Here is a 19690-nt window from a genome sequence, read left to right as displayed (position 1 = left end):
TAAATTTACGTAATGCCACCTTATCTCAATGAGTTGGTTTTTAAAAGGTCAATGGTGATGGCCTAAATATAAGCGGCACAACGACAATGCTGCCCTAAAAACACCCGGCCACCAGGGTCGAAATGTCGAATACCACACAGAGTCTTGAGTACCTCGTACTATTTAGGCCTTGCTTAGTTTCAAAAATTTTTTACAAAATAAACACGGTAACACTTTCGTTTGTATTTAATAAATATTGTCCAATCATAAACTAACTAGATTTAAAAGATTCGTCTCGCAAATTATCTGTGTAATTAGTTATTTTTTATCTATATTTAATGCTCTATGCATGTACCGTAAGATTTGATGTGACGGGGAATCTGAAAAATTTTGCAATTTTTTTGGAAACTAAACAAAACCTTACTAGGCTCTCAACCATGGACTAAGCAATGACAAGAGCAACCATCTTAGGCTGTCTCTGATAGGAGATTTATTAGAGAATCTAAATCCAAAATAGGTCTCTAACACAACATATATAACCTTCAATAGAGTATCTCAAACTAGGTTAATATCCGTACGTTGTTACGGGTTTTAAAATTCACATACTCTATGTTACTTCATTGTTATTTCATTTTTTTGTCTATATTCTTCCTTTTTAATTTCTTTTCAGTTTTCGTTTTTTCGATTTTATTTATTTCCTATCTTTTCCTTATTATTTTCTTGTTTTAATTTTACCTTTTTTTCTTTTGGTTTTATTTTTATTGTTCTTCTTTGCTTCTATTTGTTGTTCTTTTTTCTTTTCAGGTTTTCTATGTTTCTTCATTCTTATTTTATATTTTATTTCCTTTTAATCTTCTTCTTATCCTTATGTAAATTATTCATTTATTTTATTTGCTCTATGCACTTTTTATCATTTGTTAATCATGTTTATTTTTATATTTTTTCTTCTTAGTAATTTTATTTTTTATTTTTATTTTCTATATATATGTGATGTTTATGTAGTATATATTTAGTGTTCTATGTTGTGTTATGTTATGTTTACGTAGTATACATGTGTTGTTCTATGATGTTTTTTATGGTATAAACTTAGTATACATGTAATCTATAATAAATGTGATGTTCTATAATATATTCAATGATGTTCTACGATGTATTTAGTGATGTTAATGTTCTATAAATATATTTACGATGTATGAAAAATAACCTTTGATATTATTTGAATTTTTTCTCCATCTTGTGTTTTTAATTTTTCTTATGCTTTTTGCTCTAGATTTTATTATTATTTTTATCTATGTCATGTATTTATGTATTTTTATGTATATTGTAATATTAATTTCATAAATCTAAAACCAAAATATTATTCTTCTAAACCGATACTATTTTTTTACAAAGACAGAACATTGTCTGTTGAACCTAGAATATTGTCTTTACTTAATAAAAGAAAATATTTCATGTTTATAAGATAAATATTTATTTAAAAAATTTATCTAAATATATCCATGTGTGATCTTGTTTTGAAGGATTTGTTATAAGAAATTTAATGGTGCAATCGGAATTTAATTTATATCTCTGGTTTAAGAGTTATGACTTTTTTTAATTCGCTAAAATAATTTTGCATGTATAGTTGAGTGGGGTCTAGGTTGATGGGATAGCGTGTCATGACGTAGTAAAAAAGACCACCAAAGGGATGGAGTTATGGACGGGTCCTCTCCATAATTTTAGTTGTAGAGATAAATATTCATTAATAAAATTTTATCTAAATATATCCATGTGTATCTTGTTTTGAAGGATTTGTTATAAGAAATTTAATAATTTAATTTATATCTTCAGTTTAAGAGTTATGACTTTTTTTAATTCGCTCAAATATTTTTGCATGTATGGGTGAGTGTGGCCTAGGTTGATAGGATAGCTTATTATGGCATAGTAAAAGGGATGAAAGTTGTGGCTTCACCATGGGTGCGGTAGATGGGTCCTCTCCATAATTTTTAGTTATAGAGATTTGGGTATTCTCTCTCCTTTAGACCTATTTTTGCACGAAGTGTTGTCTTTTAGGTCTTGTTGTTGAAGAAGATTAAAAATAATTATTGAATATTTTGACTGTAGTGCTACCCAAAAGATCAATGAGTCTTGTATTTTAGTTGAGGATTTTTGGAGATAATCTAACAGCGCAAGCACATCGTTCTGGAAAAAAAATTAGATGGACCCTGGGTCCATAGCAGGAGCACAGGAAAATCCAACGGCTCCACCTGGGTTTCTTTTTGCATGCGGCTCCTTTGTTCAGGTGGTTAGCACGGCTCCACCACGGCATCCTCTCCTACATGCACAGTCAGAGGTCGAATTTATGTTTTCGCCACGTCTATCCACGGGAGGAGCTCACAGCACCTGCCACGTCTTGTGATGACTCTAATTTGTTTCCTGCGGATGATGTGGATGAGAGGTGTAAAATGTGTGGGCAAATAGAGTCATCACAATATATTTTCTTTGGGTGTTATTTTGCACAGTTTTGTTGGTGGACTTATCGGGAGGCACTCTTTTGGCAATACACACCACTAAATCTTCAGCAGTTTCTAAACCTTAGCAAAAATAGAGAAGATCTTAATTCAAGAATGGTTGTTCTTTTAGAATGTGTTTGCGGGAGTTTATGGCTTGTTCGAAACGACTAACGTCTTTAATAATAAGATCATAGCAAACCCAAATATGGTGATTTATCGATCGATTATGTTTCTGCAGAAGTGGAGCATCTTAACCAGAGACAAGGAAAGAGGCTGGATTTTGAAGATGGTGGACAAGCTATCAAGTTTTTTGAGCAAAATGACCAAAGCTAGTGATGTAATAGAAGGTGGATTTACAGTCCATGTTGTTTTCCTTTCATGGGTGTAATAAGTCTAGACCTTTTTGCATTGTTAGGTCGGTTTTGAGGATCTAAGAGGGTGTGCCCTGGGTACTTTACACTCTTTTTGTTTGTAGAGCTAGTAACCCCAGCAAACCTTTGCTTTCTATAAAAAGCCGGACCAGTCGGTCTTTATTTAAAAAAACTGTTTCCTGCGCGGGGCCTATGCTTCATTAGGGGAAACAAACAAAGTGACTTTGGAGACGTGAAACGCAAGTCAGGCAACCAAATTCGGTCGAGCGTCCGTTTCCCACGGTGCCCCGGCCGAGGCTGATGGCCTGGTGTAACATGCCTCCGATTGCCTGAATCGGGCCTGGTAATTGGCTGCCAACCAGCCCAACACTAATATTGCACACCGCGCGGCCCAATAGCACATGTGCTAGTTCATCAGTGTAGCTAGCGTGAGACTCAGACCCATCAACAACGTTGATCCTGCAGACCGCCTTGTTTAGTTCACCCAAAAACCAAAAAAATTTCAAGATTCCCTATCACATCGAATCTTGCGGCACATGTCAAGTCTGGATTCTCTCTACCATATCTGGCCCTTGGAATGGTCCAAACGGATGTGTTTTGTTAATTGGCTCAATAATCTGCACACTGAGGCAGAGGACATATGGATGTTTGCAGGGGACTTGAACTTCTATAGGTCTGTCACATATAGAAACAAAGATGGAGGTAATATGCATGACATCATGATTTTCAATGAGATCATTAGTAATCTAGGCTTGCTGGAAATTGCCCTTGAAGGAAGAGGTCCTTTCCTAGAACAAATTGATTAGGTCTTCACATCTTCTAACTGGATTAGTCTTTTTCCCAACACTCTTCTTCGCCCATGGACAGGCTAACCTCCAATCATATTCCTTGCAAAATTCAGATTGGAACTTCAATTCCTAAAGCCCAAATTTTCAGATTTGAGACTTTTTGAGTAGAACATCGTTTTTTTACAACAAACATCCTGGTTTCTTTGACCTTGTCCAATCTGTTTGAAGCACAAATGTTAGCTCCCACAACAGTGCATCGAGAATCACAACTAAATCAAACTTTTGAGAGCAGCTCTGAAAAAATGGAGCAAAGGACTATCAAATCTTAAAAACTGGATGAAGAACTGCAACACTTTTTTGGAATCCTCGATGCTTTAGAGGAGCAACGAACTCTGTTTATTCAGGAGTTCAACTTCAAAAGAACCTTAAGAGATCACATCACCAGATTACTTAGATACAAGTAGGAACACTGGAAGAAAAAAGATACACTATTAGATGGACCAAATTTGGTGATGAGAGCACTAGATGTATTCATGTTGATGCCACTGAAAAGTATAGGTTAAATACTACCACTTCCCTTGAAACTGAAGATGGCAGGACAGTGACTGATTACAGTGGAAAAGCTTCTTTGCTTCTTGAGGAATACAAACAAAGAATGAGATGTTCTTCCAGCCCCACAATGTGATATGACCTAAATCAACTGGTTGATTCTAGAGAAGTACTAGAATTTTTGTCAAGACCCTTAAGCACCAGTGAGATGGATTTAGGGTCTGTTTGGTTGAGTGTGGTAAAGTTTACCGGTCGTCACATCAAATGTTTGGACATATACATAAAGTATTGAATATAGAATATTTACAAAACTAAAAACATAGCTAGAGAATAATTTATGAGACGAATCTTTTGAGCCTAATTAGTCCATGATTGGACACTAATTGCTAAACAAAACGAAAATGTTACAGTGTCTATTAAACTTTAACAACCTCACCAAACACCCCCTTAGTAATCAAGCAAATGCCTGCTAATAAGGCATCTGGGCCACATGGATTTAATGGATATTTTTCTAGAGCTGCTGGGATATAATTAAAGAGGATTTTTACACACTTTGCTTCGACTTCTTCAATAGCACATTGGATATGCATGCCATAGACAGTTCTTCGTCACCTTGATTCCAAAAGTCAACAATCCAGTGGGTGTCAATGACTTCAGGCCCATTTTCTTGCTAAACTTGCTCTCAAGTTAATAAAAAAAATGATGGTGATACGGCACCAACAATGGTGAACGTAAGGGAGAGTGGAGAAGGATACTAGACTGAGAGTTGGAATGAAGATCGCTCGAGGAACCTCGGTGGTGGGTTCTTCTCCGGTGGTCGTGGCTAAAGCGCTCAATACCACCATCGAAGGGATACTCCCACCCTGGTATAGGGAGAGTTTATTCCTTCTTCCATAAGTTCTGATTACAATCTAAATGCCCATTTATAGAATAGAGACATATCTCTTAACAACTGAACCAAATCTCCTAAAATCTCTCTCGGACCCTTAGCCATGGTTGGACTCATGTGGATGCCTAGGTCGGCGCCTATACTGGCTGTTAGAGTGCACAGTTAGTTCTAGACCTAAAACACATCTATTAACTGTCAAACACGGAAGCATAACCACTATAGAAGAAAACACGCAAACGAGAACGACACCGAGGCATGATATTTTTTTAATGAGGTTCGGCGATGTGCCTAATCCTTAGGGCATTGACTACAGGCACTCCCCATAAATAGCAGCTACATTGGTATCTGGGCGATCACGCAGCCTCGCGCCACCCAAACCAGCCGCCAACTCTATCCTAGCGCTTAATAACTCAAGTCCAACGTAACCAAAAATTGTACCCATATTTGACAGATACTTCACATTGGCGGCCAACAAAGGAGTCCATAACATATGGCCAACAGGCTCCAAACAAAGATCATCTCTCTCACACATGTCAACCAATATGGTTTCATCAAATTGAGAACCATTCATTGTCTCACTTGGGCATATGAATACATTTACCAATGTCTACACTCCAAGAAAGACATTGTTACGAAGTTGACTTTACAAAAGCATTAGAGATAATTGAGCACAATGTGATCATTCAAATGATGAAACATCTCGGTTTTGATAATAAGTGGTGTGACTGGTCTCAAAGAATTCTTGCTTCTAGATTCTTGGCCATTCTCCTCAATGGTGTGCCAGGGAACTCTCTCCTCTCCTATTCGTGCTGGCAGCAGATTTGCTTTAGTGCATCATCAATAAATTGAGGACACAATTCTGATCATGAAAGCATCTCAGATGGAGCTCTTCACCCTAAAAGGTTTACTTGAATCCTTTGCTCAATCAACAGGTCTGGTAGTTAAAATCCTGTCTGTTAACTCTGAACATTACTCCAGAGTCCAGACAAGGCAGTTCAACTTGTTGGAGTCTTTGGTTGCAAGCTTAAATCTCTTCCTTTCACCTATCTTGGCTTGCCCTTGGGCACCACCAAACATAGAGTGGAACATTTTGGGTTCATCATAGACAAAACTGAGAGAGACTCACTGCAACTTCCTATTATTTGACTCATGCTGGAAGACTTCAACTTGTCAACTCAGTTCTGACATTGTCTTTGGCGACGGTCTGACAGTAATGCAAAGATGAAAACTGTTGGTTGCCTGGAAAAAGGTGTTGCAAACCAAAGGAAAAAAGTGGACTTGGTATCATCTCAGAAGCCAGAACACTGCCCTCCTCCTTAAGCATCTTGATAACTGATCTAGCACTCTTACTAATCCAATGCAAAATCCCTCATGTGGCTACTGATAGGGGATCCTTTTGGTGGAGGGATATACTAAAGCTCTGTGATTTTTTAGGGGCATAGCTAATTGCTCTATTTGGTGATGGGTCTACTGTGTTGTTCTGGTCTGACCTAACCTATGGAATGGTAATATCTTGCAGATCAAGTACCCTAGATTATGTACATAACAACAACATGGAAGTACAATTTCACCTGCCTCTCTCAGAACAAGCTTTTCAAGAGTTTCAAAATCTCCAATCCTTTATTCAATCAATTCAGGTGCAGCAGGGTACAAAAGACACTTGGAGCTTCATTTGGGGAAATAATATCTATGCCACCTTCAAGTTCTACAACCTTCCATACCAGAATGTTCAGCCACCAGCTCCTTTTACATGGATTTGGAATTCTAAATGCTCAAACGAGCTAAGAGTTTTCTCTTGGCTTCTTCTCATGCATAAGCTGAATACAAGGAAGATTCTAAAAAGGAAAAAAACAAGATTGAAGGAAAAAACTACAATTGCGTTCTCTGTAATGGCAATACGGAGGAAACTACCTTCCACCTTTTTCTTTAGCTGCCCCTTTAGTAAAGCTTGCTGAGAACACCTGGGTATTCAGTGGCATTCTTCGGTTGGTTTCTTCCAGAATCCAGATGGTGATACAAGCAAAGCAAAACTTGAATCCCTTTTTCATGGAGATTTTTTTCTATCATCGCCATTGTTAGAAATAATTGCTATTTTCTGTAATCTAGTTATCGATTAGCCTAGCTTGCCGTGTTGGATTAATACCCAGCCGGCCCCTTGAGTCTCGGTTTCAGACTCAGCTGGCCCCTTGGGCCACCCTCCTCCTATCTATAAATGTAATCCCTCTGTAATCACCTTAATCAAATAATCTAAGTCTGTTAGGGCACTCACAATGCAGACTCTATCATAGAGTCTAAAGTTATTTATTACCTCGAACAATGTAAACTTAGAGTCTAAATAAGACTTGGAGTTTTATTTTTTTTACCTCTTTTTTCAATAAATATGTTATCACATCAGTAAAATATCATAAATAATATGTAATTAATTATCTTAGACTCTGTGATAGAGTCTTATATTGTGAGTGCCGCTATTCTCTATCATGGTATCAGACTAATCTCCATCCATAGCTTCCGCTCCCTTCTCCCTCGCGCGCGCGCATCCTGCCGCCGCCGCGCGCTCCTCTCTGCCTCCTCCACCGCGGCTGCCGCGGAGCTCCGCGATGAAGCCCTCTCGGCGACCAAGCGCCTGGAAGACGAGGCGTCCTCTCTGCGCTCAACGAACACCGAGCGCGGCCAGCAGCTTGTGGAGAAGGCCACCCTCCTCAAATTCGCCGTCGACGCCCAGGAGCGCGTCCGCGCCGCTGCCAACGCCCTTGACCAGGAGCGCGCGGCGGCAGACGCTCTGGAGCAGCAGGCCGCGGCCCTCCGGGCTCGCGTCCGCACCGAGCATCAGGACAACGACGCCGCCGCCGACGGCACCTCCTCTGAAGCCGAGGCCATCGCCCGCCTCCATAGTCAGGCGGCTGCAGTCCAGAATATCAAGAACTTAATTCCTATGTGCACGACTCGTTAGGAATCGCGCGGCCTACTGGACACCGGAAAACACGCGCGGGAATTACTCAGCACATTGCTCCAGTCCGAACGTTCGGGCCGGGAGATTTCCGTGATTGCCATCCGCAAGAGGCAGTACTTTGATGTTTGACCAAACCTTGTGTTGCCCTCGGGCGGAAGAATTCCGGCTAGTCCGGTTCTGCATATTTGCAGTGAATCGATCTGATTGCCATCCGCATGAGGCAGTACTTTGAACCTTGTGTCAACACTGTTTTATGGATAAAACTACTTGCATCTAGTTACAACTTACTCCGTACAAGATAGCAGCTCTTTTTTCTCTCTCTCGAATATGCAAAAAAATTTGTGTATTATTGTATCAAGTAGAAGAATTTAAACAAGTAGAAGAGTTCAAACAAACATACAACGTGTTTGTATAAAGCGCCCACAATAACAGCTCTTTCGGTGGGACAAGAGGCAAAGCTGCCTTCAGTAGTTTAGATCATTCAAGGAAAAATATTTCAGAGCCCATTCCAAGTAACAGATGTAGGGCCAAACGTTAAATCTCAAAACAGAAAATACAAACTCGTATCTCAAGCTTTTAGTACAACAAAGATGCGATAATAATAAACCTCCTTGGTCGCTCCTTCACATGACTTTCAGTAGCGTAGATCATCAGTAACTGATATTACAAATATAAACTGGCAGTCAGAAAATGCAGAATTCTTTTCTGTCGTGCAAGCTTGCAAAGAGTAGCCGTTTCACTTTTTTGCATAAGAGGAAGAGAGATGTCTAGCACTCAACCATGCTTGGACTTCTGCGAAAGTACTGTTAGCAGCAGAGGATTGGGCAGCGGAAGAATCGGAATCAGGTAAGCAGAGCAAGCAGTAGGCATAGGACGGACGAGTTCTTACAAGATTCCTCATAGCCAATTCAGCAAAATGCTGGACGATACTTATAGGACTCACACATCGCTACGCTGTCATATCCCTCACTTGCTGTGCCACGCCGGGCCATAATAGCGTGGATTCTGCTTCTTGGACCTCCTGAAACGCGATCTCCCCTGCCCATCCGGAAATGTCCCAGATACCAGTTCAGCGTCGGGCGGAGCACCAGTGGAGCCTGATGTGAATTCTTCTTCTTCTTCATCATCATCAGCAGAGTCGCTGACAAGTACCTCACCCAGGAGGTCTCTAGCAGCCCTCAACTTTTCCTCGACTTTTGGTTCCAAGGGTTTACCCGCAGACACCATATGCAGGCCCCAGGCAGTGGCGTGAATAGCCTCAACCTGTAATTATGAATTTGCAGCTATGTAAATAATTGTCAATGGCAATACATAAGGAAACATGTGTGTTTGGGGAGGGGGGGGGGGGGGGGGGGGGGGGGACAGTCATGTTAGCAAATAATCTCAAAATAAATCAACTTCTAGAATTGTAATAAAATGAAATTTGATCAACTAATTTTAAAGCGGATTGTATCAAGTGTCAACAACTATCTTATATTACTATTGATAATTGAAAACTTCCGTGCAGCCATATATAAAACTTGCAAAATTGCATAGGTATAAAATCCGTGCCATAGATTATTGTGTGTGAGGGAGAGGATGTACTTAAATTACCAGTTTAGTCACAAATTTATATTGTTTCTTAAAAAGAAATTAATTTATTGTGTGTGAGGGAGAGGATGTACTTAAATTACCAGTTTAGTCACAAGGAAATTTTCAGGTCTTCCCTCCGCCGCTGGCAGCTTGTCTTGTATTGCAATGTTTTGTTTACCAGTTTTCCCGACCTTCGCATGTCTTGAGGGGGTAGATCTCCCATCAGAACCTAGACACATGTAAAAAACGATAACTGATTCGATTTAACAAGCTAGTAATAATGTCAGTGAAAAAACATGTACCACCCTCACCATGATGCTTTGGGACTGTATTTCCCTTTTGGGTTTCACCTTCATTGAAACAAACCTGCATATATATCGTTAGCTTTGGGCAAGTTCCTCCGCTGGTTCTGGTGTCTAAGTGATCTCTCATCTTAGAAATTGGGCAGTTCCTGAAAGTGGTTCTACAAGCGAGACACCTAAAGCTGGGATCTTCCTGACCAGGTGGCTTCCCTATCATTTTAGCAAACCGCCATAAGTGACTATGACAGCCAGCTTGTTTCTCAGGCCTGCAATAGTGATAAATCATAAAACATATCAATGTGTAAGGTTGTTCAATATGCCAACATATCGTTTTACTAATTCTATGATTCAGCCTGACTGCATCCTACAAAGTCAGGCAACACAGATTTCTGATCACTGTCCCTTGGTGTTGGGCTTAATGATGGGGTGCAAACAAAGAAGAGGTTCCATTTTTGAGAGTTTTTCGACCAATAAACTTCCTGATTCCATGATGTGGTGGCTGATTCTTGGGCCAAACCAATTTCCACGGCATGTCGTTTCAAGAGAATTTCACTGAAACTGAAAAGGCTAACAAAAGATTTACAATCATGGAGCCAAAAGGAAGTAGGGCATATAAAAACTCAATTGGCTCTTGCTCGGGAAATTTTGCACCGATTGGTGCAGCATCTGGTTGCATACAAATCTGAACAAATGTTCTGTGGTGCCTATCCATTGTGAGAATACAGCAATTCAGATTGTCCAAGACACCATGCAATGTCCAACAAAGGAATTTCCCTGTATTTAATTGGGTTTACCAGTATCTAATAAGAAGCTGTGCAAGAGAGATCTTATTCAGAGGTAACATACCCATAAAAATCAGCAAAGTACAGGTATATATAGTCACTCAATCTGTCTTGGATGGCCTTAACTGGAGTAGCCTTGGCTTTAGCCTTGGCACTACAATTAAAGATGAGATCATCAGAATGTAAGTATGTAACTGAATAAATTTATTTAAAATGTTTTTTATTGATGATTAACTTACTTGGCAATTTTGTGCAACCTATTGATTTGAAGTTTCAGATCACTTCTATTAATAAATGCACCCTCCACCTCATATAGAATAGAAACTTTATCGATGAACATCTTAAGTGCAGCTCCGTGCTCTTTCTTCTTGATATGGTCAACTATCCACTCCTGGTACACAATGATGAAAAGGGACGGATGCAGCTTCTCAGGATCGCCATGTACATCCACAGCAGAAACTAGTATCTTTAGTTGTTTTTCCAGATTAGCCCAATCACGCTGAGTCACAAGGTCTTGTAGAAGTTGGCCATCAAACAGCCTCCTGAAGCCATGACCCCTACAAGAAAAGCTATGAGATTAATTAACAGTACAAAATTGTGTTTTATACAAAAAATATAAGGTCTGAACCAAATGGTCTAATTTGTAACAAAATGTGGCCGAGCCAGATTAGATCAAGGTGCACACAGTAGGCCACCACCACGAAGCTCTTAAGGTCTTCCCATCGAACTCTACACCGTGTAGGTTCGAGCGTCACGCAGGACATCCCCAACACCTCTTGCACCATCATGATCAACCAATCATGCGCACAGATGCCACACAACATTACCAAAACCCGAAACTTCATTGCCTCAAATCACTGTCCCTTCATCAATTCAAAGTCCTAAACAATAAGTGTAACATTGATAATAGAAAATTACCAAACCAAGAGTCTTCCATAGCCAAAAAAAAAAAAACATATACGTTTTCACGATGTAACCCATCAATTGGGTTCCTATAAGCCCTGTACCAGCAACTATTTCATCCATATTAAGTTCAATCAGTACTTTTTCTTTTTTTTTTACTCAATCCGGCTATCTCGCTACTCTTTGATACTCCCTCCATCCCAAATTGTAAGTCATTCCAAGAATCTTAGAGAGTCAAACTTTCCTAAGTTTGACCAAATTTATATGATAAAATAATTATTATTATGATACCAACTAAGTATCATTAGATTCTTCCTTAATTATATTTTCATAATATACTCGCTTTACGTTACAAATCTTAGTATTTTTCTCTATAAGTTTGGTCAAACATGAAAAATGCTTTGACTCTCCAAGATTCTTGGAATGACTTACAATTTGGGATGGAGGGAGTACATATTTGTTAGTTCTATACCTTATAAGATATGAAGTGTTGCAAAGCATAATTCAATTATTAGGAACTAGATAAGTATTGAGTAGATATGGGCGGCTGTTAGCCTCTTAGCTCTCACCGTGCGACACTGCTGTGACGTGCTGGTCCAGCTGGAACCGGAAGCCCAGGGCGGTGGCCGCCTGGCCGGTGGGAAGACCGGCCGCTGTCCCTGTCTGGCCGCAGTGACTGGCCGGGTGGGGGCGTGGTCGTGGAGCGACGAGGGCAGGGCCGGGAGCCGGCCGGCGCCAGCCGCAGCCGCAGTGCCGCACGCCCAGGCCACGGAGAAGGGCAGAAGGGGACAGGAGAGAGAGGAGCTGGCCGCCTGGACGCGGGACGGGCGACGAGGGCACGCCCTGCGGCCGCTCGATTCGGGGACGGGACGAGCCGCCGCCGGGGGCTGAAGCCAGAGATATCGGTGTTTTGGGCTGGGCTGTGAAGACTTGCTCTGTGTTAATTCGGCCCAAGCTGCAGCCTCCGACCTCAACGGCTCAATCGCCTCGAGCTCTGCCGAGCGAGGCACCGCACCACACATGGCTCGACGCCCGGACGACGGGACTCCGACCCCACTAGAGGCGACGGTGGAGTTTCGATGTTGGGACAGTGCTGGTGGTGGAGACGGTGCTCAGGCGCCGCGGCATACGGAGACATAGAACGACGACCCGTGGAGTTCGACCAACCAGAGATCATTCATGCCGCGCCGGAAGACGATGGTGCCTGCGCGGCGCACGCCGAAACCGTAATCCAAGCGTCGACGCTAGTGACCTCGTTCCCGGCCCCGGCGATAGTCACGGCGTCACGCGCATGGTGACCTCTTCCTCGGTGAAGGGGTGAACGCAGGAGCCTGACTGCAGCGACATGGTACGTGATCAACAAGGCCAGTCGCGACTCGCGGTTGTCGTCAGAGCAAGTGCGCGCGCGGCCTCCGCTGTCCTAAGCGGCGGCCATGAAGGAACTACGTGGGAGTCGCGCATGGTGGCGGCGGCGACGGCACGGGGTCGCCACGCCTTTCCGCTTGGACCCCTTCGACCCGGGCCCCTTCCGTGAAGGAAGGGGAGACGACGTAGTGTTCGTCGTCGTCGTCCACTTAGTTCCTCATCCAACGAAGCAAGAGGCGGATCGAGCACCACAACGAAAACGAAAAGCAGGAAGAGCAGCGACTCACCCAGCACCAGATGAAGCGGCGGCGGCGGGCTCCATCAGCGGTAGATCCATGGCAGCGCCAGAGGAAGCGGCGGCTGACGCTTTCTGCGTCTGGTCAGCGCCTGAGGACGCCATCGTCGGCGGTAGGTCGTCGTCGTGCTCGTCCATGCCGAGCGGCCGTACGTATCGTCTCCCTCACTCCCGATCGGCCGCCGTCTGCTCTCTGTGGTCTGTGTGGGGAAGGGATAGCCGGGTGCGAGAGGCCAATCTGTCGTCTGTGTGGAGAAAGGGTAGCCCGGTGAGGGTTGTTAGGTTCGTCAGAGAGAGAGAGAGAGAGAGAGAGGCCGGATGCAAAATTGAATAAAGCTCCTTTTCGTTTCCTCATACTGCTCTAGCAGTAGCAGTACAAGTTTGTTTCTGAAAAAGTATACGGTGCCAGCTTGCTTTTTTTCTGAAAAAAAATGTAATGTGTCTATTAGATTTGGAATCATTTGGATTTTATTTATAGTTTTACTAGTGTATTGCCCATAGTCATGTCCATTATTTATTGAAGTCATTATTTATCTCCTACAACTAAAAACACTAAAAGTAAGACTACCGAATGGTGCGACATTTTTTGGTCGCTTCGTCGGTCCGCCTGCGATACCTGAAGGACGCGCGCTCCTCTGCTCCGATGGTGGGCCCGAGTCTTTTCTCTCTCCCCCGTGCCCTCGCCCCTTCCTTCCGCAGCCCCAGATCTCGATCCCTCTCTATAGGTGTTGCCTACAGAAAGCAAGGCAAGGCTTTCTAATTGAGTTAACTGAAAGTGGTCTGAAAAAATGTCACGGCTGTCATATCTGAACTAAACAAATAGCATATAGTTGACAGTTGGAGTGAGATAAGAGGGAGACGCATGGGCGAGACAGGCTAAAGTTCAGTGTGCCACACATATTTTCACCGGTTTACAAATTATCTTATAGGCCTGTCTATTGTCCACACTAATATGAATGCAAGCAGGAGAAAAAATATTGTTTTCACTCGTGTTCATGGTCCGGCAATTGTAACCAGGATTGGTTTGATAGTTGATTTTTATATTCAAATCATTTAATGTATGACTGGTTATTACTGACTATAAGTCTAGGTATCTCCAAATTTTAGGTATACAACACAGGAACATAAATTAAAAGGTTCGGGAGAAAAGAGATTGTTGCAGGTAGCTTCGGATGCTCAACTCATCAATGTACAATAATTTGGCTTACACAAACTTGAAAAGCACAGAACATTCTACATTATTTAAACATTGGTTGGGGCTGATAAAATGAAGAGCCAAGGAAAATCGAAATCATGCTATTAGGAGAATGTCTCATAGTACAGCCAAATTTTGTAGAAAATAGATTTTTATTTCCAGTAAATTGAGTAAGCAATTGTGACCTTAAAAAGGTTTAATTGTGCATGCTTTCAGTTCAAATCATTTGGATCAACCATATCAAGGTTTTTGTAGTTTCAGAGTAATTTAAATTCCTGTCAATGGTTATGTTAATCTCAGTATTTGTGCTAAAGTAACCGTTCTTTCCTGGATTTTATTATCTTATCAGTAAATAGGAGTATACCTTGAGTACCTGCACAGTTGACCTGATATATTTCAAGCTTTAGAATGATGGGTTAACACATTTATTTTAAGAACATATTGATCTGAGAATGCTTGAACATAGGAAAGGCTTGCAGATCGTTCCTCAGAGAAATCCTGCTTGTGGAATCTGATTATGGAGTTCGTTCTGTATTGCAAAATAGATGCCATATAGAAAATGCATAACATGTACTTTGATTAGTTTTGATTAGTAGACTGGCTGGACACACTAATTAGTAGGCCTGCTTGCTAGCTCCAGTAATGGAGAGTTTTTTTTTTTTTTTTTTTTTTTTTTTTTTTTTGCATTTGCACTGCCAGCGAGACATGTTGTGTTTACACAGTACGAGATATGCCTACGATGAATCGTGGCTCAACACCTTTTTTTGATTATGTAATGATGAGTTAATGTGTACTTTAAATTGGTCTGATAATATACTTTTCTTAGCAATGTGCCATTCCATATTTTCTGAATTTATACATGACGTGTACTGTGAAAATATGAACATGCTATCTTGCAAGGATACTTGTGAATGCAGTTTGAAATCAAGATTCATTTTTCATATGTGCACTTTGAATACATTGATGGCAATCTTTGTGGCCTATTGGTCTTGGTGATCCATTCATGACCATATTTTTCATTGTGTATACTCTAGCTTTATTTGTAGTGTTATTCAGTCTGTTCAGGTTGCATATTATCAACCTATTTAACTTCGTTTGGCAATAATGAGATTTATTAGACGTATTATTTCACAGGCACAACATTACTAAAAGTGACAGGTTGTGTTATGGACTCGCCAAGGCCAACCAGTGACCGAGATAGAGAACGGTATGCAACAATGTCTGATAAAAGAGGAGTGAAAGAAAGAAAAACACCATGAGAGATATAAGATGAATAACCAAGGTCATGTTGATTTTGATAACAATGTAGTTGTTCATTCAACAGGTATGGTTGTGTTGCTGAGTCTCTATTTGCATGTGACTACCAAAATGGATCTGGTTTTCATCAGTTCAACTGCAGGCAACCTCTGTCATTGCCATGCACACGTATGGATAACATGAGCATGGAGAGTTCAGTCATCATCAACTTGGCTGCATCATTGTTCGGAACTTTAATTATTTCAGTATAGTAGCTCTTAGTTCCTTGAATGCGAAATGTCACTTTCGTGCCACAACCAAGCATTCATTTGTGTGTCACTGGGTTTACTGGTCCATATCTGAACCAAAATTCAGATCATCCATCTAAACTTATAGTTGCTACGTACACCTCTTATTTCTAGAATGTTTGAGCACTGCAGGTGGCAAAGTTAGTGGGATTTTTTAACGGCGTTCCTACCTTATTGTATTTATGTTTAATAATACACTATATGATGGAATTGTCTGATTCATGATTCAGAGTCTTTGCTAGGAACAAGTAGTACCTATCATTTTCATGTTCTGTGGGTTGCCTTTACTGTGTCTACTGGTGTCTGTGTGTAACCACGTTCTGCTCTACTGGTTGTCCAGGTGGAAGAGATCCTCATCGAGCCGGGTGAACAGCCCTGTGATGGTTTGAGTGGCATGAGTGTACTAAAATTCCATTCTCAATTAATTTACTAAGTTTACTAATATTACTTTATTTTTTGACTATGATGCATAATTTTATTTTAATACACTAATAATGTACTACCTATAAGTTAAACTTTTGCCTTCTGTTAGCCCTTGTCTGGTAATGCATTCTTCTCTAACCACCTGGAGAGCCTACACATGTTTTCCTAGCCTTGTAGAACTGGTAGTTTGTCATATGCAACTCTAGAATGTATGAGCTATGAAGGTTGTAGTTTTTTAATCAGAGGTGAGACCTTGAAAGCACATATACTCTCTAAATGTCACTTTTGCGGTGAAAATAGCAACATAGTGCTCATTTCTGGCTATAGCCAAAAAAAAGTTCCGGCAATGTCTTGACGTATTAGCGAAGCACAGAACTTATGAAACAACTTTGACAAAGAATAATTAGCTCTGTACTTCAAGTTTATTTTATCTTGGTTGGCCCATTGAACCTATCAGAACTTGAAACACCGTAAGGCCAAACATGGGATTTCTTTTTAAAAGAAAAATCAATGTTTTCCTAAATGCTAAACGGTAAACAGTCGGTCTCTGTCGTTTAGCCATTATTTGGGCTAAACAGTCCATTAAACGGGCTAAACTGTCAATTAAACAGGATAAACGAATGATTCAACAGAAACAGTGTACCTGTGTAACGCTTACACAACGTTTAAACAGTCTAAACAGCTCTTTAGACGAACAGTGCAAAAAAACATGTGATTACTTGCCTACACCATGGAGTAGGTTGTGATTCCATACAGGCAGGCGGCCTTGCTCCCCTTCGTGGCCGTGCGAACCAGCGCGTGTGTCTAGGTGCTCGGATAGGATAAGAAGGCAGGGTATTTCAATTTTTTCACGTGCCCTGAATAGATTTGGAGATAGGAAATGAGAGGAAACCTTTATAATCCCTTGGATTAAAAGAATTCGTGTGCGTATGGTTAAATATTAGATTGTATATCTTAGTCGTATCGTGAAAAGGTCTACATAATAAAGTTTGTGAGACTGTGAGCTGCACTCTTTGTGACTGTGTTAATTTCACGAACTTAGCTTTTCAGATTAAATGTTATCGATATTTAATTTCACAGTATTGTTATCTTATCATGCGATCTGTATGTTTTAAGTATAAAAATTTAATTGTCCTGTAGCAACGCACGGGCATACTACCTAGTACTATACTAAACCTAGAGATCGACTAAGAGAATCCATTCTCAAAATAGAGTACCAAATATGTTGGTTAAATTAAAGAAATTGTTTTTGGAGGGCTACAAATGTTATACTAGTTATTAAATTTGATCTATGTGTGCCGGAGAATGGCACATGCAAAGTTGTTGTCGTCTTTCAAGTCTCCTATGTACTGTAGTCCGCTATGGATTCTCTCGGTCAATCTCGGATATAATGTAGTATAAATAATGATTCAAATAAGTAGTGAACATGACTATATAAACACTAAAAAGACTAGAAACAGAAACATGTAAAATACAAATAACTCCAAATGTGATAAAAAAAAATAACTCCAAATACGACACCAACATTTAGATTAAATTTTTAGATATGGTTTCATATTTTTTCATATATATATATTAGTTATTTATTTTTTAAGACAAAAACATTTTTATTTTTTTTTCAGAAAAATACAAAATCACCTTTGAAACAAATCAATTTGCCGAATCATTCTGATATTGATAGTTTTTTATGTTAAAATATTTCGTGCAACCGAAATACAATAGTTCGATGTTCAAAAATTAAATAAAATTTTCGAACTTCGCTACTGAAAATACTACACGGCGTGACATGTGAATAGCACTGCCACCTGGTAAGGCCTTGTTCAGATCTAAAAAGTTTTTGGATTTTGATATTGTAGCAATTTCGTTTTTATTTGACAAACATTGTCCAATCATGAAGTATCTAGGTTTAAAAGATTTGTCTCGCAATTTTATAGGCAAACTGTGTAATTAGTTTTGTTTTTATCTATATTTAATCTTCAATGCATATGCCGTAAGATTTGATGTGACGAAAAATCTTGAAAATTTTTTGGTTTTTGGATGATCTAAAGCCTAAGTGAGAGCAATCATCAACTATAAGAGCAGAAGTATTTGGCAGCTCACGACGATGGGTACATTGCCGCTTTTGACTGAGCAGAGCGGCAGTCGGCACACGTCATTGAACTCCGGAATCTGAGCCTGACGGTTACGAGCTGCCAGTCAAATCTTGTCACATCAAATCTTACAAAATATATGTATAAAACATTAAATATAGTTTGTATATAATTTACTAGAGGAATCTTTTAAACCTAGTTAGTCTATGATTCGATAATATTTATCAAATATAAATAAAATTACTATTGTTCATATTTTGCAAAAAAATTTCAAGTACAGTGAACCGGAAGTGGAACACCTGATGTGTACCGATCACAATTCACAAAACCTGCATTGGCACATTGCCCCCAATCAAGATTCACAAACTACGAAGGAACATGCCACATCGGGGGCAGAAGAATGCCCGGCAGCCCAGCACTAAGCGCTAGACGTATTTGACAGCGTCATACTCATGCCTGTCCATTATATTGATCATAGACGTTGCAAAATAGACACAATAGTATTTTCGTTTATATTTAATAAATATTGTCCAATCATAAATTAACTAGGTTTAAAAGTTTCGTCTCGTAAATTATATGTAAACTATATAATTAGTCATTATTTTCATTTATATCTAATGTTCTATACATGCGTCGTAAGATTTAATGTGATGGAGAATTTTTTTTTTTGCAAAATTTTTTGGAAACTAAACAAGTCCTCGCCGGCTGTTCACTTGAGCGTGTGAGTCACTATTTTTCAGCACTAGCATTAGGTCTTGTTTAGTTCAAACACTAAAATCTAAAAACATTTTAAGATTTCTTGTCATATCGAATCTTACGGCATATGCATGAAACATTAAATATAGATAAAAAAATAACTAATTGCACAATTTATCTGTAATTTATAAGACGAATTTTTTAAAACTAATTAATCTGTAATTAAACAATAATTATTAAATAAAAACAAAAATACTATAATATCAAAAACTTTTCACATCTTCAATTAAATAAGACCTTTAACCGCTGTCAAATTTCAGCGAAACGACCTCTCACGCATCCCTAGTCGAGGGAACGTGCCAAGTGCTAACAGACGCTTGCGTTTGCGCTCGCGCTCGCCGGAGTCAGGTGGAGCGCGCCATTGATCACGCCGCGCCGAGAGAAACACGGCTGCTAAGTGCGCTCTGCTGCTGCTGCTGCTGCGGGCTACGGGACCCGCTACCTC

General features: G+C 40.2%; 1 protein-coding gene across 1 annotated transcript; it reads right to left on the bottom strand.

The window, feature by feature from the left end:
* On the bottom strand, positions 8404-13491 carry LOC110436590. Its single transcript, XM_021463961.1, has 6 exons — positions 13230-13491; positions 10914-11231; positions 10739-10828; positions 9902-10158; positions 9692-9819; positions 8404-9281 (listed from the first exon to the last, which is right to left on the bottom strand). The coding sequence occupies exons 1-6, from the start codon at positions 13373-13375 to the stop codon at positions 8985-8987; spliced, it is 1236 nt and encodes a 411-aa protein (XP_021319636.1). The 5' UTR covers positions 13376-13491; the 3' UTR covers positions 8404-8984.

Source organism: Sorghum bicolor, chromosome 6 (assembly GCF_000003195.3).
Source record: "Sorghum bicolor cultivar BTx623 chromosome 6, Sorghum_bicolor_NCBIv3, whole genome shotgun sequence".
NCBI classification, from domain to species: domain Eukaryota; kingdom Viridiplantae; phylum Streptophyta; class Magnoliopsida; order Poales; family Poaceae; genus Sorghum; species Sorghum bicolor.
This window is presented reverse-complemented; position numbering and strand designations above follow the sequence as displayed.